Here is a 20,707-nt window from a genome sequence, read left to right as displayed (position 1 = left end):
AAAAATGAGGTGGAAATGATCCTTTTTACAAAAAAACACTGAAGCGTTATGAAGGAATTATTACATTTAAACGTTTAACGAATATGTACTCTATACAAGCCCAACACGAAATCTATTCCTAATTTAGTAATGATATAACATGGTATTGCAATTATGTCTGACTGCAGTTAACAGACCAAAAAGACAAGGTTACCAAGGTCAGTGATGTTGCTAGGTAAATTTTCAACCCCAGACACAACAATAAGTAGATTAAAAAAACAGCTACGCATACACACATTTATTTTTAGGCACATGCAGGGGGACTAAACAGTCCTTTAAAAAAAACAATTACTTGTTTATTTATTTATTTATCTTATTTTATATTTCATAATATCTGTCTAGACAATAATTACTGACAACATCAGGGCATGCCTTTTGAGGCGAACGATCGCTCCGCTCGCCTACCGCTCACGCAAATTAAAATCCACGAGAGCGATTTTCCACTCGCGTGGGCCCCAACCAACCTGTACAACAGCCTGGTGTTATTTTATATCATTTTTCAATATGTGGTTACCATAAAAATCAACGTTGATTCGGTAAAAATAAATTACGTGGTGGGAGTGTGGAACACTTCCGTGTTCATAATCGTCGATCTCCAGCTGAAGTCAGCGCCGTCATTCATGACCTATATGTATCTGAAATTTGCATTGTACTACCCTTATATGGGAAAAATAGTGACGTATTCGAAGCGGGACATTCATGATGTCATGGCATATCATGAATATTGATCAGCTCAGTATGCAGGGCGATTTCAACTTTCGCATCATTGCAAATTGCGCAATTACGATTGATACGATGGCTGTTTGGAGTTCTCGTTTTCAGCAATCCATCGATGAGTTTAGTTTTAAATTCCGATCGGCCTAGTTTTGTTAGAACGTGGTTTTGGAGACCATCCTACGTGAATGTCTCCTCCGGAACATGAACAACAACTGCGATTTATAGTCGCTACACAAAGTACATGCCCAAACTTCCAACAATAGCTTGGCGATGTTTTGGAGGGCATTGAAGAAAGAATGACAATAAAATATTATAAGATCGATTATTTTACAAAATAAAAATAAAAATAATCTGTCGATATTTTTCCCATCTTATCTTATTATTCTCGTGCAGTTTTCAGAGAAATTCCCGGGTTTTTATTTCATAATCTCCAACACGCAGTTTAATTGTTTTTGTCCGATGATCTATTCAACTGCTGACCACGTCTGTTTTACCTCCATGACTTTATCGACTGCTGTAACATATAAAATATTTGCTCGAATTTTCGCCTTGTCATAATTTCTAAAACAAAGTAGGTCTGCTGCTCAGACGTGAACGGATCTCGCTACTTTAGTCGGCGACACCGGTCGTCCGTGCGCAGGTACTAGGTGGGGTTACATGTTTTATTGTCTTGGATCAAGTGAACGGTTACAAATTAGTCAAATTACTGAGCAAGCAATTTAACGTCAACGTCAAAGCTCAACATCAGGAGGCATTTGTCATCTGGGGTACGTTAGTTTTTGTCAATTCATTATAGTCTTGAACAATCTCAAGTTTGAATTAGCTGCATTTTAAGCGAAATAGAAGTGGTGGTTTCTTCAGTGCCCTCCAAAACATGTACTTTGTAGCGACTATAAATTGTTCCGGAGGAGATATTCATGTAGGATGTTTTTATAAAAGCGTTCTAAGAAAACAAGACCAGTTAGAATTTGAAATTAAAAACCAAGTTTTCTATTGTACTACTTGTAGTCACAACAAAAAAATGAATATTTTTTCAAGATTTTGATGTGCACAGACTTCACTAAATTGTCGCCATAATAATTGTTGTACAAATAACCAAACGAACTGTTACTTATAAATATATTTTTGCATACATTTTTTAAATGTTTTTTTTTTTTATTTTATCCATTCGGAGCCAACTGGCCAAAAATACAAATAGAAATGAAAATGAAATTTTTTCTCTTCACTCGCCTGACTATTTTCAGGAGAGGTATTAAATCACTCGCCTACCACTCGCCTGGATGGTTTCAGGAGAGTGATTTTTAGCTCTCCTGCCATTTTCAAAAGACATGCCCTGCAACATCCACCACTGGATGGGAAAAATTGTACTATTGTTTGTTTATTATCTAATCTTGTCAATAATTTATGCAAATGAAAATACTAATTTGAATCTAAAAAATAATTATAAGAATGAAAAGGAAATCTTATCTATGATATATTAGATGGCTTTCAAATTGACTTTGATTGGCTAGTTATTGATTTGATACAGGCAGGCAATGTTTTACTGTTGCTGTTCCGCTGTGCCGTTATGGAAACCTCTGTACGCATGGGTGTTTCAGCCATGTGAGTTTCCCATACCAGGAAATGAATGTCAGTCTTGCCTACATATACCTAAGCTATACACTACATTTTAAACTTTTTAGGAAGCTAACCGACTAGGAAACAACACTACATAAGTGATCAGCCCAACCAAGGTGTTTTCGTCCGTTATTCATACGCAATACACAGTAACAATGACTTCCCAATTTTGGCCCACCGAAAAAAAACTCACTTTTCGCACCCGAATGTTTAAAAAGGACAGTTATATGCGCACGACTATGCATTACTACTTATACTATGGCAAATACACATGTTACCCAACGTAAATAACGAAGGCGATCGGGTTTTATTTTCCAAAATTTAATCGATGGTTACATACGTATGATGTGTGCATATATAATGAGCCTGAAATATGATAATTTGCCCGTTGTCATTATCACAGGGTTGGGCAATTTTACGAAATTCGCGACGTACTTGGGATCGTTAGCGGCCCTGTCAGCTGCGAAATCGGCTTGCAGACGACAAAATTGACTAAGAATTCGTCTGAAACTACGATAGAGAAATAAAGGTGCCATAAACCGACTTCCAATATTTGCCAAAGCGAAAGTCCCGAGGTTCTTCAATAGAAATTTTGACGACGCCATTTTGCTCAAGGTCCCTTCTGTTTACTGTACTTCCCATTTGGATTCGGTGATGACCACACGTTCACAATCATATGAATAAAATTTGACAAATGAACACCACCTATGGTTTGTGACAGGTGCTTGGGTGCCAGAGAGTGTTTAAAATGCAACATGTCAAAATTGCACCAAAAGTATGCAAACAACTTTCAAACACTATACGTCATGGTGTCGATCAAGGTCTCCCGGTGGGGGTGGAAGTGTGAAACGTAATGGCTACCTAAGCCAGCAAAAACAACAAAGCGCACACGAATGGAATTTATCGCAATTAAATTAATATGGCAAGCTAAGAAAATGTACAAAACACCATCGGCACGAAAGACCAATACTTACCGATGCACGTAATAAGGTTTTTCCTCCCCCTCTCCAATTCTTTTCTTAATTGCCGGCGTTCTTGTTGACAGCGGATGTTGCTGCAAGATACTGCGGCAGCCATTTTGAAATTGTTCTGTGTAAAACGTCACCCTTTTCTGCACCAATAAGTTGTCTGCATGTCCTGCCAAGTTCGTTCCTTTATTTTAGATTAGACAAATGTACCATTGCTAAAATGTCATTATTAATGTCAAGATATACCCACGGAGGTGTTGAAAACAAGAACGCAAACCGACATCATTTGCCTTGTACACTGATGTCCCTCAATACTTCTGCTCTGCCTCCCAATATCACAGAATGGTATATCTTAACACAAATATCGATGACGTATTCCTCATGCTTCGTCATATGCATAGTTGACAAACCCGGAAGAGTTGATATTTCAGTGTTGTGGTCATTTAACATCGAGGAACTATTGTCTGGTGTCTGTGAGATCGGTGACTTTTACTACTGTTTGTGGGTAGGAAAATAGAATAAGGATTGATTTTGAGTAAGGCGTGTACGATCTATCTCAGATTCATGCCTGTGAAGTGAATCAGTCGGAACCACACCCATCGTGTACTAGATTTGAGTCGTGAAACTGTTATCAGAATCTTTCAAGTTTATTCATATCGACAACATTTTACAATGAAAAATGACAGAAGTAAACATGTTTAAGTTAGTGCGTTAAAGCAACATATTTTATGTAATGTCGTGTTAATATTATTTCAGGACATGACATCAAAAGGATTTTATAAATATCCCGACGGGGAGGAATATAATGGGGAATGGCTTGATGGTAAGTTGATTGCTAAAATCTACACTATTCACCTGCAAAAACATCATTGATTGATTGATTGATTGATTGATTGATTGATTGATTGATTGATTGATTGATTGATTGATTGATTGATTGATTGATTGATTGCTTGATTGATTGATTGATTGATTGATTGATTGATTGATTGATTGATTGATTGATTGATGGTTGGTTGGTTGAGAGATAGATAGATAGATAGATAGATAGATAGATAGATAGATAGATAGACAGATAGATAGACATACAGACAGACATATAGCTAGATAGATAGATAGATAGACAGATAGATAGATAGATAGATAGATAGACATACAGACAAATGGATAGATAGATAGATAGATAGATAGATAGATAGATAGATAGATAGATAGATAGATAGATAGATAGATAGACATACAGACAGATAGATGGATAGATAGATAGATAGACAGACAGACACAGACAGACAGACAGACAGACAGACAGACAGACAGATAGCTAGATGGATATATAGTTAGATAGATTGATTGATTGATTAACTGACTGATTAATTAATTGATTAATTGATTGATTGATATGGTTCATGTCTGTCATGCCAGTGTTTGTTTACATGTTTGTGTTGTTGTTTATTTGTTTATTTTCTCACACCTTTGATGATGACAGGTCAAAAAAGCTGCTAAATACATCATGTTTGATTTTATCAAATCAAAATTATTCCTCAATTTAAATAGCGAACATTAAGATTTATCAGAAATATTTTTTCCTGAATGGCAGGTATCAAGAAATATCTCTTCCAGAGGTATTTTGTATCAAGTTAATATACATATATACAAGAGATTACTTGCATAGGTGTGAGTGCATACTGTACTAGCGATATTTGCACTGCAATGCAATACTGAAGACATTATTACATACCTGCATTCAAATGATATGCAAATGAGGATATGATCGTTCATTCTACATGATAACATGTTGTCACATAGCGTCATTTTCGTGGAAATTTGTTGTTTTGGATAAACGTATGTAATAATAACAGAAACCCCATGCTGTGTGCCTGCCAGTGTGGGTACTCAGGGGTATTTGCACTCATGCTAGCATGTTTTCTGCTGCACTTTCCCTCGCTACATGTATGCTCATGAAAGTATCATTGCAGAGAACACTTCAAGCACTCATGCAAATACCCCAAGTATGCCACTTGTACATCATGGGGTTCTGTCATAATATCTTGGAATAGAACAGTTGGAAATGATCATGTGAATGAGTATTGATTGGAATTAGTATCAACTTACATGTAGACAAGCAGATGAAATTTAAAAAAAAAATGAAAAAATTGAAAAAAAATCCTTTATATGAATAAAAATGAAAGTAATGCCAGCCTGTTCTCAAAAACATTAAGTGACTAAATTCATGTCTTCAGGTACAAGACATTGACTATAACTCTCCGTTTGATGACACCATTGCATCCTCATCTCATATGTTCACATATACTGTACACCTGCAGTTACATTCAAACCAGGTGACATTGGTTACACCATGGTACATGTATGTATAACTCTTTGAATCACACAGTATAAGTGGATGAATATGGCAGCAAGAAATTGGCAATCATCAGGATAACCACTATTGTTCTGCCTTTCATTGATGTCACTTTTAATTTCACTTTAAATCGTCTATATAAAGGAATTATAATGTTTTTTGATGACATTTTTCCCTGCAAAGGTAAAAGGCATGGAATCGGTAAATTGAATTTGGTTGATGGATCACAGTATATTGGTGGTTTTGAAGATGGTTTATGTAGTGGTCATGGTGTTATGACATTTCCAGATGGATCGAGGTAAGAAATTATGTCTGTATTATAGGGATGGCCTCAGAATGTTGCGTGAGTTCAGGAAGTGAAAATCCTTCTTTTAAGAAAGATGGAAGTTTTGGTTCCTTGTGATTTGTGAACTTGGAATATTTGATCAATATTGAGATATTAGGATATAAGATCATGATTGCATGATATTCATAATATACACTAAGGGACACAGTGAGGGCTGATATCTTTACTAGGGGTAGCTCTGAATGTTTAGGCTACAGGGTCTATGTGCAGTATTAACTACAAGGAAAATGAAACATTGTATAGTTCCTCACAAATCCCAAATGCCACACTTGTGAACTTTGCTGTAATGGGAGGTGGTTTTGACCTAAGTGAAGGAATTTTATGCAAAACTCTGAAATAATCTCTGTTGTCAAATAGAAAATCTAGTCGGTTTGTGTTAGGTCAGAGACAAATGAAAATACTGTAACATCAACTCCCCTTTGTGAAGTGGTTAAAGCTAAGAACTAGAGGTTGAGACGTCATGGGTTCACTTTAAGTATAAGCTGGGGAATTTCTGTGACCAGCCCAAACCAAGAATAAGTTTTCTACAGACTCAGTGATAGGTAGTCTTGCTGCTAGATGTTCGGGCTTTCTTTCGATGCTATAACTATAAGCGAATGAAGTTCGCATGTGAGGGCCTGCCCGAACAGTCTAGCGAATGTCATTTTCAGACCGGACATTCCATTGAGATTACATTGAGCGGTGGGTTGGGCCATCTATGGATATATATACTTAAATTAATATATTCAATAACCTATGACCTCGGGGAATCTCTGCATGCAAGTGTTGACAAACACATTTACGTCATTACTATGGCTTATCGGTTTATGGTAATTGTGAGTTTGGTGAGTGTGTAGACGTTGTCATTCACACATTTCAGTTAACGCATTGGTGGTTATTTATACAAGCCCCTCCTTAAGATGAATATGCATGAAAATTTAGCTATTGTCCTCTGTTTGTGCTTGTCGCTAATACGGATCTCTGATTGGCAGTTATTTATATCCTGATGACATTCGCTAGACCTCGGATGTTCCATCCTCGATAGCGTTGTTCGGCTGTGTGTCGTATTTTATCGGAAGAACATGTCCCACTCACTAATCCAGAGTGAACGTTTTGGTGGGCTGCATCCACACTCAGCTGTGTCCCACTCACTAATCCAGAGTGAACGTTTTGGTGGGCTGCATCCACACTCAGCTGTGTCCCACTCACTAATCCAGAGTGAACGTTTTGGTGGGCTGCATCCACACTCAGCTGTGTCCCGCTCACTAATCCAGAGTGAACGTTTTGGTGGGCTGCATCCACACTCAGATGTGTCTCACTCACTAATCCAGAGTGAATGTTTTGGTGGGCTGCATCCACACTCAGCTGTGTCCCACTCACTAATCCAGAGTGAACGTTTTATAGACTCAATTGGTGGGCAGTATCCACACTCAGCTGTGTCTCACTCACCCTAGAGTGAGCTTGTACTCTATAGATACAGTGGCTGGCTGTATCCACTCTGAGCTGTGTCTCACTCACAAACCCATGATGAGTTTGTTCTATAGATTCAATTGGCTGGCTGCATCCACACTCAGCTTGTCTCACTCACTCTAGAGTGAGCTAGTACTCTGTAAACTCAGTGGGCTGGCTGTATTCACACTCGGCCATGTGCCATGTCTCACGCCCAAACCCGGGATGAGTGTGTTCTACAGACTCAGTTTGGTCGGCTGCTGTGTTTCACTCAAAACACATCTTCAGATTTTGAGTACTTGGTCTGAGAAAGTTACTCTAATGGAGGCCACAGGTGCTATATATTGCTCCGCCTTCATGATCCTTGTGGACTGACTGGGAAAGCCAGAAATATGATAATATGTGCAAGCAAGCAACATAGCCTTGCTACATGTACCGTATGTAGTTCCAAACCTGAAAAGGAACTCAGTAGTGTCATATCAGTATGTGTTTGTATGTTTCAAAAGTTAACTGGATGCAAGTTTCTGCAGGAAAAATGTCAGATAAAAACAGCATAATACTCTTTCGGCCTCAAATAACATTACTTTATACAAGGGAATTAAATCATGGAACATCACAAAATGCTACTGTACAGAAATCAAAGGTTGTGTGCCTAAACTGTTGTAACAATAGAGGTAACTTTTTGCAGTTGATGGTGAAATGGCATGTTTTGCGTTTTGACTGGGTTGAACATACAAAATTTGACCTGTCTTTTACAATATTTAATATTCTTCCTTACATTCAACAATATTGTATCGAAAATAGAATCAGAAATTGTCTTGTTCAGCTCAACATCCTCCCTTTTATGTCAACATCAAACTTTGTCAACTTATAGAGGGAAATTTAGATTAAGACTGCATTTGCCCACAGAAATATCCATAAAAAAAATTATTTTTTTTTGGTAAATTTGTGTCTATTTGAGATTTCACTTTCACAGTGACAAAAATTTTGCCTTGTTATTTTTATGCTTATGTCAGATTCATATGGCAACTTTTCATCTTATGAAGTAAGTACAAAAAGAATGTACTACAATAAGAATACAGAAAATGACATTTTCTTCACTATAAAGAAAACAAGGCAGGTAGAAAGTATGCCTGCATGTTGACAGGCCTATAATTTTGATATGGTTTTTACAAACCTAGAAGGACACCTTATACTGTAAATCTAGATATTTTTGGCACTAGAAAATTTTACAAAATCTTCAACAAGTTCTCAAAGACTAATTGTTGCAAATTACATGATTGGTATGTTTATGTACAGAGAGGCATTTTAATAGTCACTACTTATTGTTGTTTTTGTTTTCCAGTGAAATATATATATCAACTAAACAATTTTCAGGTTTATGGTACGCTGTATGATCTTTTAAGTTTTACTAGCAAGAAGTCTAATAACAACAAATGGTATATAACAGTGGTCATACATTTCAACATGTACACATTTCTATGCAACCTAGGGAGTTAGGGACAGGATATGGTTTGGGATAGGAATAGGATTAGACTCCCTAACATGTACCTGATTTGTGTCATCAAACAACTAGTGGTCACTTCATATCTGTGTTCTCAACTATTAAATGACTCGTCCAGCAAACTCAATTCCCCAATATCAGCTAAAGGGAAAGGATACCTTGCGAAATGTTTAATAAAAAACTTGGATCATGATGTTAAACAAAGATAAAATAGTTGGTTTCATTCACTGTCATCTATCAGTACAGAGTAGCCAGAACTGACAGTACTTTAATACATGTAGTACTTAGGCAAAAGTGACATATGGGCCTTGGTAGGGAACTTCAGTTTGTATTATTGACTGCTTGCAGTGTTATAGGACCAGTTGACAACACATTGGAAGTTGCCAAGCAAGGCTAATACATCACTTCCATCCAAGTTCTGATCGGTGCCAGATCTGTACTGATAAGTGAAAGTGAAAGAAACCAACAATTTTATCTTGTTTAACGTCCAAATTTTTATTAACCATAGTGAATTCATAAGGGGTATCCCTTTCCCTTTAAGATATGTTGATCAGTGTCTTTGATTTGGGTGGTATTAAAGAAGGTAAAATCTACCTGAATTCCCTAATTGTATGTGTTTTTATACTAGAGTTCTCCATCAAAATTGCGTCATGGAAAATCTATACCAGTTTTACCAGATTTCCCCCATTTGTTCAGGAATCACAAACTTTTAGCAAAAGATCACTTTCAATGATTTTTTGACGATCCCCAGCCTTTTGTGCTGTTCCTTCAGAATGTTTTTGTATACCAATGCAAAGTCAGATTGTTTATCATTGTGTGAACATTTTGCGACAAATTATCAAGTTTCGTCAGCTGATAGGGAAAATACCCGGAATGGAATTTCAAATCAGTTTCATAGAAATTAAAAAATCAGAAAAAATGTAGAAACAATTCATGATATTTTGATGATATATCCAGACTTCATCAATCATTGATGGAAAGTCAGTGATGGTTTTAAGTAGTGTGTTTGTGTACTTCTCAATATCACATCCAAGCAAAGGTTACAAAAAGACAGCTCGACAATCAGATAGGTAATACGTTGATATATGGAGGTCAAAGGTTAGAATGGATGTTTTCACATCTCAATGACAGGTCACTCTAGGTCACTCTAGGTTACATGCTGATATCAATATTTATATGCTAGACACCATTATTTCTTTCTTGAGCAATCTGAATTTTAGGAGACACGGTGCAAAATACAATCACCGTTTGTATGAAAATAAATAATTCATATCTGAAATTGTTTTTGAAGGAACGATACATAATTCACAGTGTAGGGAAATATAGAATATTTTTGCTCGAAAGTGAAATTTTTTTTTCGATGTCAGTCTTTTGTGTAACAGATGGTCATTTGGTAAAAAAATGTACCTGATTTTCCAGTGCATTGTGTGAGGTCTTTCCTGAAACTTATGTTTTGATTGCATGTTTATGTAAGTCTACCATATGTTCTGTGCTATTTCAACTGAGGTCATACACTGTAATGAAAAAGAGAGAGATTTTTAGCATGACTGAGCTGGTTAGGTAATGCTTATGTCATGGTAAAGTGTCTGTCTGTCTGCCTGCCTGCCTGCCTGTCTGTCTGTCTGTCTGTCTGTCTGTCTGTGTTCATACATAAACAACTTAAAAGTCAAATATGGCTCGGCCAATTGCCTTGATAATTGATGGAGATGTTACTTTTGATGTCTAGTTGTAAAAATGTTGTTCACAGCAGAGCAATCAGACAATTAATATCAAAGTACATGATGTGAGTCTAAAAATTGAATTTTGGTTTTAAAAAAGACCTCAACTACTATTCAGATACCCCTGTAGGTCTTATAATTGGTGTGGATGTTTCTGTAATTGTCTAAATGAAAAATTGTTCAAGGCAAAATGATCTTATTGTTCATACGCAGTCTATCCATCCATCCATCTATCTATCTATCTATCCATCCATCTGTCCATCCCGTCCATCCATATCCATCCATCCGTCTGTCCATCTGTCCTTCCACCCATCCACCCATCCATCTGTCCATCCATCCATCCGTCCGTCTTTCCATCTGTCCGTCCATCTATCCATCCATCCATCATTCTAGATGTTCAGATGAACTTTAATGAAAACATGCACTCATGGTATGTTTGTTATTACAGATATGAAGGAGAGTTTGGCCAAGGAAAGTTTCACGGTGTAGGCACATTTACAAGATGTGATGGAATGAGATTTGAAGGACAATTTTCAGATGGCAAAGTGGAAGGTTTAGGTGAGTACTGTATCCCTCAACAATGTATACTAAATTACTGTAAAACTGGAAATTTTCACTTAAGACTTATTTTCGCTTATTTCGCCCTAAAACAAAAATGTGAAAATAAGTAGTGAATAAAATGTCACAGTCTTTGTAAATAAACAGTGCACCAGGCTTTAAGTAATTTGTAAACGTTAGTCGTTGGGAACTAGTTGAAGTCTGTATAGTCGCAAAATTTTCTAGCGGCAAAATCTCTAGATTTACAGTATCACTCTGTACTGGAACATGTTTTTCTGAAATCTCTGATATTTGACACAGTATGGAGAATATGCTGTAAATCCACTTTTAATCACATTGTATCGTGTTTGCTTGTTCAGAACTATCTGAATAACACTGGTAATATGCCTTGGAAACATTTCTCTCTGAAAATCAAAGGTATTCGAATCTCTTAGAATTCTGCCAAATGAAAACTTTTCCTAGTCTTTTTTTGAAATAATAAAATTAATATAAATTTAGAATTCACCATCATCCTGTTCTCAACTTTGATGTACTTTTTCTTTTGTCAGGTTTGTTAACATTTGCAGATGGAACCCATGGACTGCCAAGGAATGAAGGCATTTTCAATGGTACAAGATTCATAGACAGACAGAAATGTCCGGAAGTAATTCAGAAGGCACAGTATGCAGCTAACATAGCCAACTCAGTACATGCATAGATATGATATTTATTGTTGATTTGATTTGATAGACAGATCTTGATATTTTTAGTTTTTAATTTGTACATAAAGCTTGCAGTGTCTGGGGACTCATAGCATATCATGCATGGAATTGTGGGTATCTGTAGGGCCACCATTTCTGGAATGGATCCTGGCATAGACTATACAAAAAGAATATCTCGTTCTATAATCCATGATCAAATCTGCTACACCTATGTCATTTAGAGTTCAGAGGTCATCAGTTCAGAGGTCATCAAATACTCATGTTCAGATAGAATTCTTGTCATTTTTGACAGACACATATTTCACATCACAATTACTATGCAAGCTCTTTTACCCACCCCAAGTATTGAATTTGACTTATTTAAATGATGCTAGAGTTCACCTGATGTGGTGTGAAATCATGTAAATTTCTGTTTTGAAACAGTTTTTTTGGAGTGTCCCCTAGATTTTGGCTATCTTTTCATAGTGTGGGACCCATGGTGCATGCATGTGTGAATTGGACAACTGCTGTGTTTAACTCTACTATGTCAGTGTCATAGATACCCATAATTCCATGCAAACAAACAAACAAACAAACACAGCCAGTATTGCCCATTCATTCTCTGTCAACTAAATTCCGATTTCATATACGGTATGCCAACAGGTAACATGAATTAAACAGAAAATCAAAATATGCAATTCCCTGCTCAAAGTGTAATCATTTTTCACGAAATTTTCTTTTTAACATCTTAATCTTGTTGATCCCTTGTTTATTTTAAAATTTTATCCAAGATTCAAATGTCAAGTCATGTAACACAGAATAATTGTTTGAAATCCTAGAAAAAAACTTTTCATGTAAATTTCTCTGAAAACTTTTATTTTTTTGAATATTTACAAAGATATACAATTAATTAGATATCATGGAAATTGTTCTGGAAACCTTTTGTATGATCTTATTAATGTAAGTCATTACGATGTAAATTTTAAAACAGATTTTAAAAATTGAATGCTATGATTGTATATCTTGGTATTGATTTTGATGTATGAAAACTTTTAAAAGATGTATTCAGATAAATGTTAACCATAATAAATATTATTACACACAGATTTCGTCAAATTCTGGTCTTGATCTTGTATCTTCATATTTGGATGAGCGCCTTCCTTTATATCAGTCTATGACATTGCATACATAATGAACAAGTGCTTGAAATACGAGTCAAATAATACAGAATTGCAGTAGTTTTTGTTTGTGTTTATTTCAGTAAAGCCAAGTCTCTGTTGCCAAAATAGTAGCAAGTGTCGAATGTGAAATGAAAAATTTACATACAGAGACAATACAACAATTCATTTCTAGCCAGGTTTTATTTACATATCAACATAAAAACTGAATTTTACATAAGTTTACTTTTAAAAAGAAAATAATTATTAACCTAAAGTTTCTCAAACTGAAAGACACTACTGTCCCCTTTTTATACTCTTGTGGAGTAAAAACTTAGAACAAACACAACACAAAGTTTTACTTCCAGGGTACACTTGATCACGTTATTGAATAACCACAAAAAAAATGAATGCTAAAAACATTGCAAAACTTTGTTTTTTTTACTAAAAATTTGAAATTAGTATGTCATGGTAATATTGTGTGATTATGGCATACAGAAGGACTGAGCAGGTATGTACAACCCTTGAAATACAGTAAAGTGAGCGTTAAAATGTGTAACCCTCAGTGGACATTACAGTGTATCAGATGGTGACAGATTTTGTTCTTGGTTTGAAATAGCAAAGAGAGAGTGAGGGGCATGCTGCCAAATATCACAGCAATAGTCATATGCTCAAATGTATTTCTGGGGTCTGACATACCCCAAGTTTTACATCTAGTGTACACAACTTACAGATAAGAATACCCTAACCTGACATTTCACAAATACAGGAGGAACAGCAATACTTTGTCTAATCTCACCATTTCCGACTACAATACCTATAAGTTCAGTGTAACTTATAGAGCAAATGCCCCGCTTAGCTTGCTGATGCTGTAACCACTAATAGCTATTCATGTGTTTCAAACATTACAACACTGGAGTTAATAAATGTATATGTTAACTTAACATAGAAAGCATAGGTGATTCAATAAGTTGACAATCTCAAATATACTAGTGTCACCTGACTGAAATGTCACCTGATCATTATAAGAATGATCACCATGTCAACATAAACTTTTAGCCAATCAGATTTGGCCATTGTCATTTGGTGTACAGATTGATACCTGTAGATACTGAGGGTTATTATGTTGTACTCAATCAATGTTTGCTAAGGGTTTGAAAACTTAGAAAATACCCTGATGTGTCTAATACTCTGTTGTAATCCATGAAGAAATTGAAGATTTGTATTCTTATATGTAGGTTTGTTGTCCCATATCAATGTGGTAAACTTGCTTGAAGCATGTTTTTGCCTTGACTGGACAAAACAGGTCCCCTCCAGACAACTGGAGAATGGTACTACAGAAATCAAGTTCTAGGCAAACTAACATAGACATGACATAAACCTATTGTTGCAACATGTTGATATATGCTACCAACGGACATTGATGTAATTACACTCACAGGAGGGTGGTGTCCCTAATAGGAAATTTTCCCCAAATGGCCACACATTCAGCCTCATGCAGTATTTACACTATTTTGACTCCAGGGTGGTTAAGTTTACATAACTAAGGTGCAACTATCAACCACTTCTACAACAAGCAACAACATTAGGTCAAGTATGTGTCTATCTTAGTTTGCCGATAGCTTGATTTCCTCAGTAGTATCATTCCGTTATCATACACATTGAACTTCAGATAAACATAATTATACCATGCACGAGTCAGGTTCAACAGAAAATATGGAATATATACTCTGGTTGTTCTACATCATAACATCGCATGTCTACATCATTGGTTGTGCTGTGTTCGAAATATGAGTCAAAACACTCAAAATTACCATTACTTTCCCCAATTTTTTTTTTTATATTACTGCCACTGGTATATAATTATGTTATTCTGCAATATTTTTCTTCATTCAGTCGGGAAATACTCATGACCTAAGGGTTGTCACTACGAGTCACTTGACAAGTAGTGACAAGGGCCCCTTAGGTCACTCGTATTTTCCTTGACTGAACAAAGAAAAATATTGGGGAATAATATCATAATACCATTGGCAGTAATACAAAAAAAAATTGGGGAAAGTAATGATAATTTTGAGCATTTTCACAGCAGAACCACTGACGTAACAACCTGCTAACAATACATGTTATGACATACCCTGCAAAATTAACCCTTAAAATGAGAGTTGTTACAAAAACATGAATGAAAGACGTTAAGACCCTTTTCCTCTACAGCACTGTTACTGTTATATGAACTATTCATCGTAGTCTCAGACCACTATAGTGATTCGAGTCGTAGTATACACTCCTGTAATCACTAGGTGTTTAGATAATAGTTACAGGAGTGCACATTATGAATCTGTCAATCAGTCCATGTGACTGTCTGTAAATAAAATGGACAGTTTAGATATAAATTTCCTACTCAAAATATACATATGTAAACTAGTTATTTGAGAAACGAATATACTTTTTAAAAGAATACATCGATATTAGTAGTAAAGTCACATAACACAACTGACAATCTATGAATTTGCAAAAATTTTCAACATAAAGTTCAAAGTTGTAATATTAAAATGTGATTTTGGAGTTGTCTAGAGGACGGTAAATATTCATGACTTTATCTGACGATAATGAGCAGACAGGAATCATGACTATTCATTGCTCATCTAATGCATATTGTGTGTCTGCTAAGCTCTATGTGGCAAGAGTGGGACCACTGCTAGTACAATGAAGGTGAAATAAAGATTCAAGTTGTCTTGGTTTTCGTGCGAAATTTATGTGATGTGAATTCATGAAATAAATGTCAAGAAACCACAAAGTTTATGAAAATACCATTATGTCCTGAAGTGGCATTCAATCTTAATGGATCATCACGACTAAAAACTACCCTGTAACAAAGTTTCTGGAATGAAAGCAGAGAACATAAACTGGCCAAACAACGACAAAAATGTTGATAATGCAAAGATATTACGCATAGTACAGTACTATCATGTAAATTTCACTGAACCTCAAATTAAAGTGAGACATCATCTTTTTTGAGTTGATTTGCACTGTAGAGGTTTTTCTCTTTAACTGTAATTCCATAGTTTTCAGTAAATGTTCAAATTATTATTAGATAACATTCAGAAGGTAACCACCATCCACGGTTTCGCACTACTTTGTTCTAAGTTCTTTTAAAGTTACTGCTGCAGTAGTTACTGTTGCAGTGACAGTCATGTACATGGAAATCAATCTATACACAAACTAAGATGGATACAACCTATTACTGTAAAACATGTTGATATGAGCTTCCAATGGAGGTTTATGTAATTACACTAACACTTAGTAACAGTATAGGGTAGTGTTTCTGATAGTAAATTTTCTCCAAATGGCCATACATCCAACCTCATTCAGGATTTTACACTATCATAATTACAGGGACCTGGGAGATTACATCCACATAACTAAACTGCACCGTTATCTCACCCACTTGTGTACATGTATGTTCTGTAATCTACCACATTTGACAACAATAGTTTTAGTTTGTGTCGATCTTAGTTTGCCGATAGCTTGACTTCCATAGTAGTACATCAACAATTGTCTAGCTTAGTTTGCCTATAGCTTGACTTCCATAGTAGTAGAACAATTGTGTCTATCTTAGTTTGCCTATAGCTTGATTTCCATAGTAGTACATCAACAATTGTCTAGCTTAGTTTGCCTATAGCTTGACTTCCATAGTAGTACATCAACAATTGTCTAGCTTAGTTTGCCTATAGCTTGACTTCCATAGTAGTAGAACAATTGTTTCTAGCTTAGTTTGCCTATAGCTTGACTTCCATAGTAGTAGAACAATTGTGTCTATCTTAGTTTGCCTATAGCTTGATTTCCATAGTAGTACATCAACAACAATTGTTTCTAGCTTAGTTTGCCTATAGCTTGACTTCCATAGTAGTACAACAATAGTTTTAGTTTATGTCTGTCTTACTTTGCCTATAGCTTGATTTCCATAGTAGTACATCAACAACAATTGTGTCTAGCTTAATTTGCCTATAGCTTGATTTCCATAGTAGTACTTCCTACAAATGACATTCACAATTGTGTGAATATTTACACATCTTTGGTTTCGACTGAAAACTTTTACTAACCTAGTATATCCATGTACAGGGGAGGGAGGTTCAGTAATATTCAAATGGCTGCATGAAGATGGACTTCACACATTACCTGAAATATACTAAAATACTGTCAGGTCATCTTAATGGTTTACAACCGTGAACAGAAAAAACAACCATCAAATAAGAAAAGACAAACTATGGACTTTTATAAAGTGTTGTTAAATTATCCGAGGTATATTATACTGGCCATCTAAATGGTTTCACCCCTGTGACTGAAAAAAAACATTACTCTAAGAATTATTTTAAAAATGCAAAACTATGGATTTTACAGCAGAAATTATAATTGCGTCCAGTTTCAATGATTTCAACCGATGAACACGAATTTCAAATGACCCTTACTCAAGCTTGTAGTATACGGTACATCTAGTTGTGCCTTCCCACTGTGGTTTTTACTACACAGTATTTACATTAATTGGGCAGATCTAAGTTTTTCTTGATGTTACTTGCTTAAACATGGCTCTTATCAAACGTGTTTGATCATTGAAAGTGAACGCAATTATAATTTCTGCTGTATTTAGTTTAAATTATGTACATTACAAAGTGCATAGCTTGAGCTTCAAAATATCTAAATCTCTGAATAAGAGCTACGGCAGCCATACTTTACAAAACACTGCCAACTATATAAAGTTCACAAAGTTACGGAAATAAACATCACTTATTACTCTAAGTACATCAACACAGCAGGCATCATTTCATCATAATGTAAACAAATGAAATGACACAGGTGAAAGGTCAAGGGTCAAACTTTAGCCATATGAATTCCAACTGTAATATACTACCAGTAGTTAGGGCAAGGATTTCAGAACTATACACAACAGGTTTGAATAATTCTGAGTACATCATTTGTTCACAGAAAAATCCCAGTTTGGAATTATCAAATCATTTCAAAGGTACAAAGAATGGCACATTCTTGCGTAAATATCTGATTTTACAAATCAAAGTAGTTACACGAATACAAACGGAGCAAAAAGGTAACACACATATTCGTTTAGTACAATCAAATGCTTGCTGCTCCCTGTGGTACAATGATATAATATAAGGGTTTCTGCCGAGATTTGTGAACAGCGACCATTTTAAATTACCAGATATCTGTTTTGTTGTCATTTTAATAAACTTGAATGGGTGGATTTTACCTAAACACTGATGACATAAAAAAAATTATCTCCATAAATATGATCCGTAGATTCATTTCAGATAAAAAAGTATTTTTGAAATACAGATAGATTTGATTGTACATGTATATTTTATGATATGATAGTTTAGAGACTTGGCTATCTGGCTCAATATTATTGCCTTGAGATGTGCTGAGTGAATGACATCATCAAACCAGATAGCCAAGTTTACAGTTTCAGACATCAGACCGTGGACGAAGGGAACCTGCTACAAACAGGGAACGTAAACAACTGAATTGGATTAATAACACTTGGCACAGCATGTTGGAAGTACAGAGACTTGTATTAAATTCCATCATTTGATAAGAACAGTTGTAGATTTCCAGTTCCCCTGGCATTTCATGTACACATAAAGAAGCCATACAAACTGTTCTTATCAAATCATGGTGCGTAATGCAAGTCTCTGCTGTTCCAACATGCTGGGCCACAGTGTTACTAATCCAATTCATTTGTCTACTTTCCCTGTGTTTGTAACAGGTTCTGTTCATCCACGGTCTGATGTCAACAGTTGTAACTACACTAAAGCATTCTAACTTGATACATTTCAGTTACCATACATGGAAGGATATATGCGAGGCATTTCAGATGAATTTTAGACATCACATAAACTTTAATGTCATTCTAAAACAAAGCCTGCTTTTTAGACCTGGTAGAGCTTCCCAGCAAGACAGCTCAAGAGTTGTCATTTTGCATTTGTGTAAAATGTATGATGAATACAATGCCTTCCGACAGTTAAAAATCATAATATATTTAGTATAAGAAAACTTTAAATAAATTCTTTTGCACTAATATACAAATGTCACCATAAAATGGTAAAGTACACTTTACATATAAGTTTCATACATTGAAACATGATTTATAAACTACCACCAGAGGGCAGTGTTTACTGGAAAGGTCTATCATGGAATTTGCATGCTGTAAACTTTGCCATTAAAATATCAGTTTTCTTTGCAGAACTTATCATTTATTACTGCAACTATATTTTAGATTGGTGTATGATCTAAATGAAATCACAATCTGTTACAGCTTCATTTGTTCTGCAACTTTTCTTTTCTTTTTTTTCATTTTTTTATCGCATAAACTTACTTTCTGTCATAACAAACATTTTGATCCATTTTTTCAACTTAAAACATACATTGATTGCAAATTTGCAATTATAAAAAAAAATGAGCTCTTTTTTTGCCTTTGACCCTACTTCCCATAGAAACAGTTGCTAGGAAGACTTGTGTCCTAAATAGGTGATGCCAGTGTTTTTGTTTTCATCTGTGATAACATTGCAGGTGGTGATGACGGGGGTGGAATAATTGTCATCCGTGGTATCAAACGTCTTCTAGGACTTCCTGGTGGAATGCTGTTGTGTGTTAGTCTCTTTGCCGGTGAATTCTGAAGGGCAAACACAACTTTTCTAACCGCTTCTCCAATGACACAGGGGTCAGCCCCCTGGTTACCAAGCAACTGCCAGTCTTCAACTTTGACCCCATTGGGTACCTAGGTTGAATCAGAATCCGATGAAAATATGTTAACACCATCAAATATCAGCACCAAATTTTCAAGTTAGTAAATATGTACAAAACATAGTTAAAATTAAATATGAAACTGTCATATTGATAAGATTATTTTTGAAATCACCTGTTATGCTCACAACATTCCAAGCTGGTAACATAACGGAACCCCATGCCGTGTGAGTGCAAGTGTGGCATACTTGAGGTATTTGCATGAGTACTTGCAGTGGTCTCTGTAGTTGTACTTTCGCAAGTGTAGCGAGTGAAAATGCAGCACAAAACACTGCAAGCCTGAGTGGAAATACCTCTGAGCACCCACACTGACACATACCGGTATAGGACATGAGATACTGTTATTATTACAAATTTTAATGTTTACTCAAAACAGCAAAATACCCTAAAAATCATGCTGTTGAATCAAGCAATTCGTGCGAAAGGAACGATCGTGCCCTCATTTGTATATCATTTGCATACAGGTATGCAACAATGTTTTCGGTAGTACACTGCAAATACAACTAGCATGTGCACATACCAGAGCACATAGTCACTGATACATATGTAGTAATTTACTTTACTGGTACAAACTTCCGAAGTTAGGATTTATTTTTTCAAATTTCTGTGATTTTTATCAAATTATATCACAGATATATTGAACAATATGTGGAATCTCGTGACCATGAAATCCTATGTGATTGCATATCAGTGTTTATAAAAATCCCAACTTGATAATAATTTAATAATATTATCCAAAACTAATTACCATAATTCTATATTAAAACAATCTGACATCTACTTGTAACACTTCTATGTAAATT

At 35.5% G+C, this 20,707-nt stretch overlaps 2 protein-coding genes across 4 annotated transcripts in view; one reads left to right on the top strand and one right to left on the bottom strand.

Annotated features, from left to right (window-relative positions):
* The first annotated feature begins 3,719 nt into the window (after positions 1-3,719).
* Positions 3,720-13,025, top strand: LOC144446475 (MORN repeat-containing protein 4-like). Of its 2 annotated transcripts, none has more exons than XM_078136242.1 (5): positions 3,720-3,846; positions 4,098-4,164; positions 5,884-5,998; positions 11,145-11,254; positions 11,803-13,024. In XM_078136242.1, the coding sequence occupies exons 2-5, from the start codon at positions 4,101-4,103 to the stop codon at positions 11,949-11,951; spliced, it is 438 nt and encodes a 145-aa protein (XP_077992368.1). In that variant the 5' UTR covers positions 3,720-3,846; positions 4,098-4,100; the 3' UTR covers positions 11,952-13,024. The 2 variants fall into 2 exon arrangements, with proteins under 2 accessions (XP_077992368.1, XP_077992369.1); XM_078136243.1 differs by having other exon boundaries at positions 3,735-3,881; positions 11,803-13,025.
* A 1,911-nt stretch (positions 13,026-14,936) lies between these two features.
* Positions 14,937-20,707, bottom strand: part of LOC144446494 (uncharacterized) — a 31,675-nt gene continuing 25,904 nt past the window's right edge. For both annotated transcript variants that reach the window (XM_078136266.1, XM_078136267.1), the window contains one exon: positions 14,937-19,878. In XM_078136266.1, coding sequence (XP_077992392.1) covers positions 19,621-19,878 — 258 coding nt within the window. In that variant the 3' untranslated portion in view covers positions 14,937-19,620. The remainder of the gene's footprint in view (positions 19,879-20,707) is intronic.

Source organism: Glandiceps talaboti, chromosome 15, assembly GCF_964340395.1.
Source record: "Glandiceps talaboti chromosome 15, keGlaTala1.1, whole genome shotgun sequence".
Classification (NCBI taxonomy): Eukaryota; Metazoa; Hemichordata; class Enteropneusta; family Spengelidae; genus Glandiceps; species Glandiceps talaboti.
This window is presented reverse-complemented; position numbering and strand designations above follow the sequence as displayed.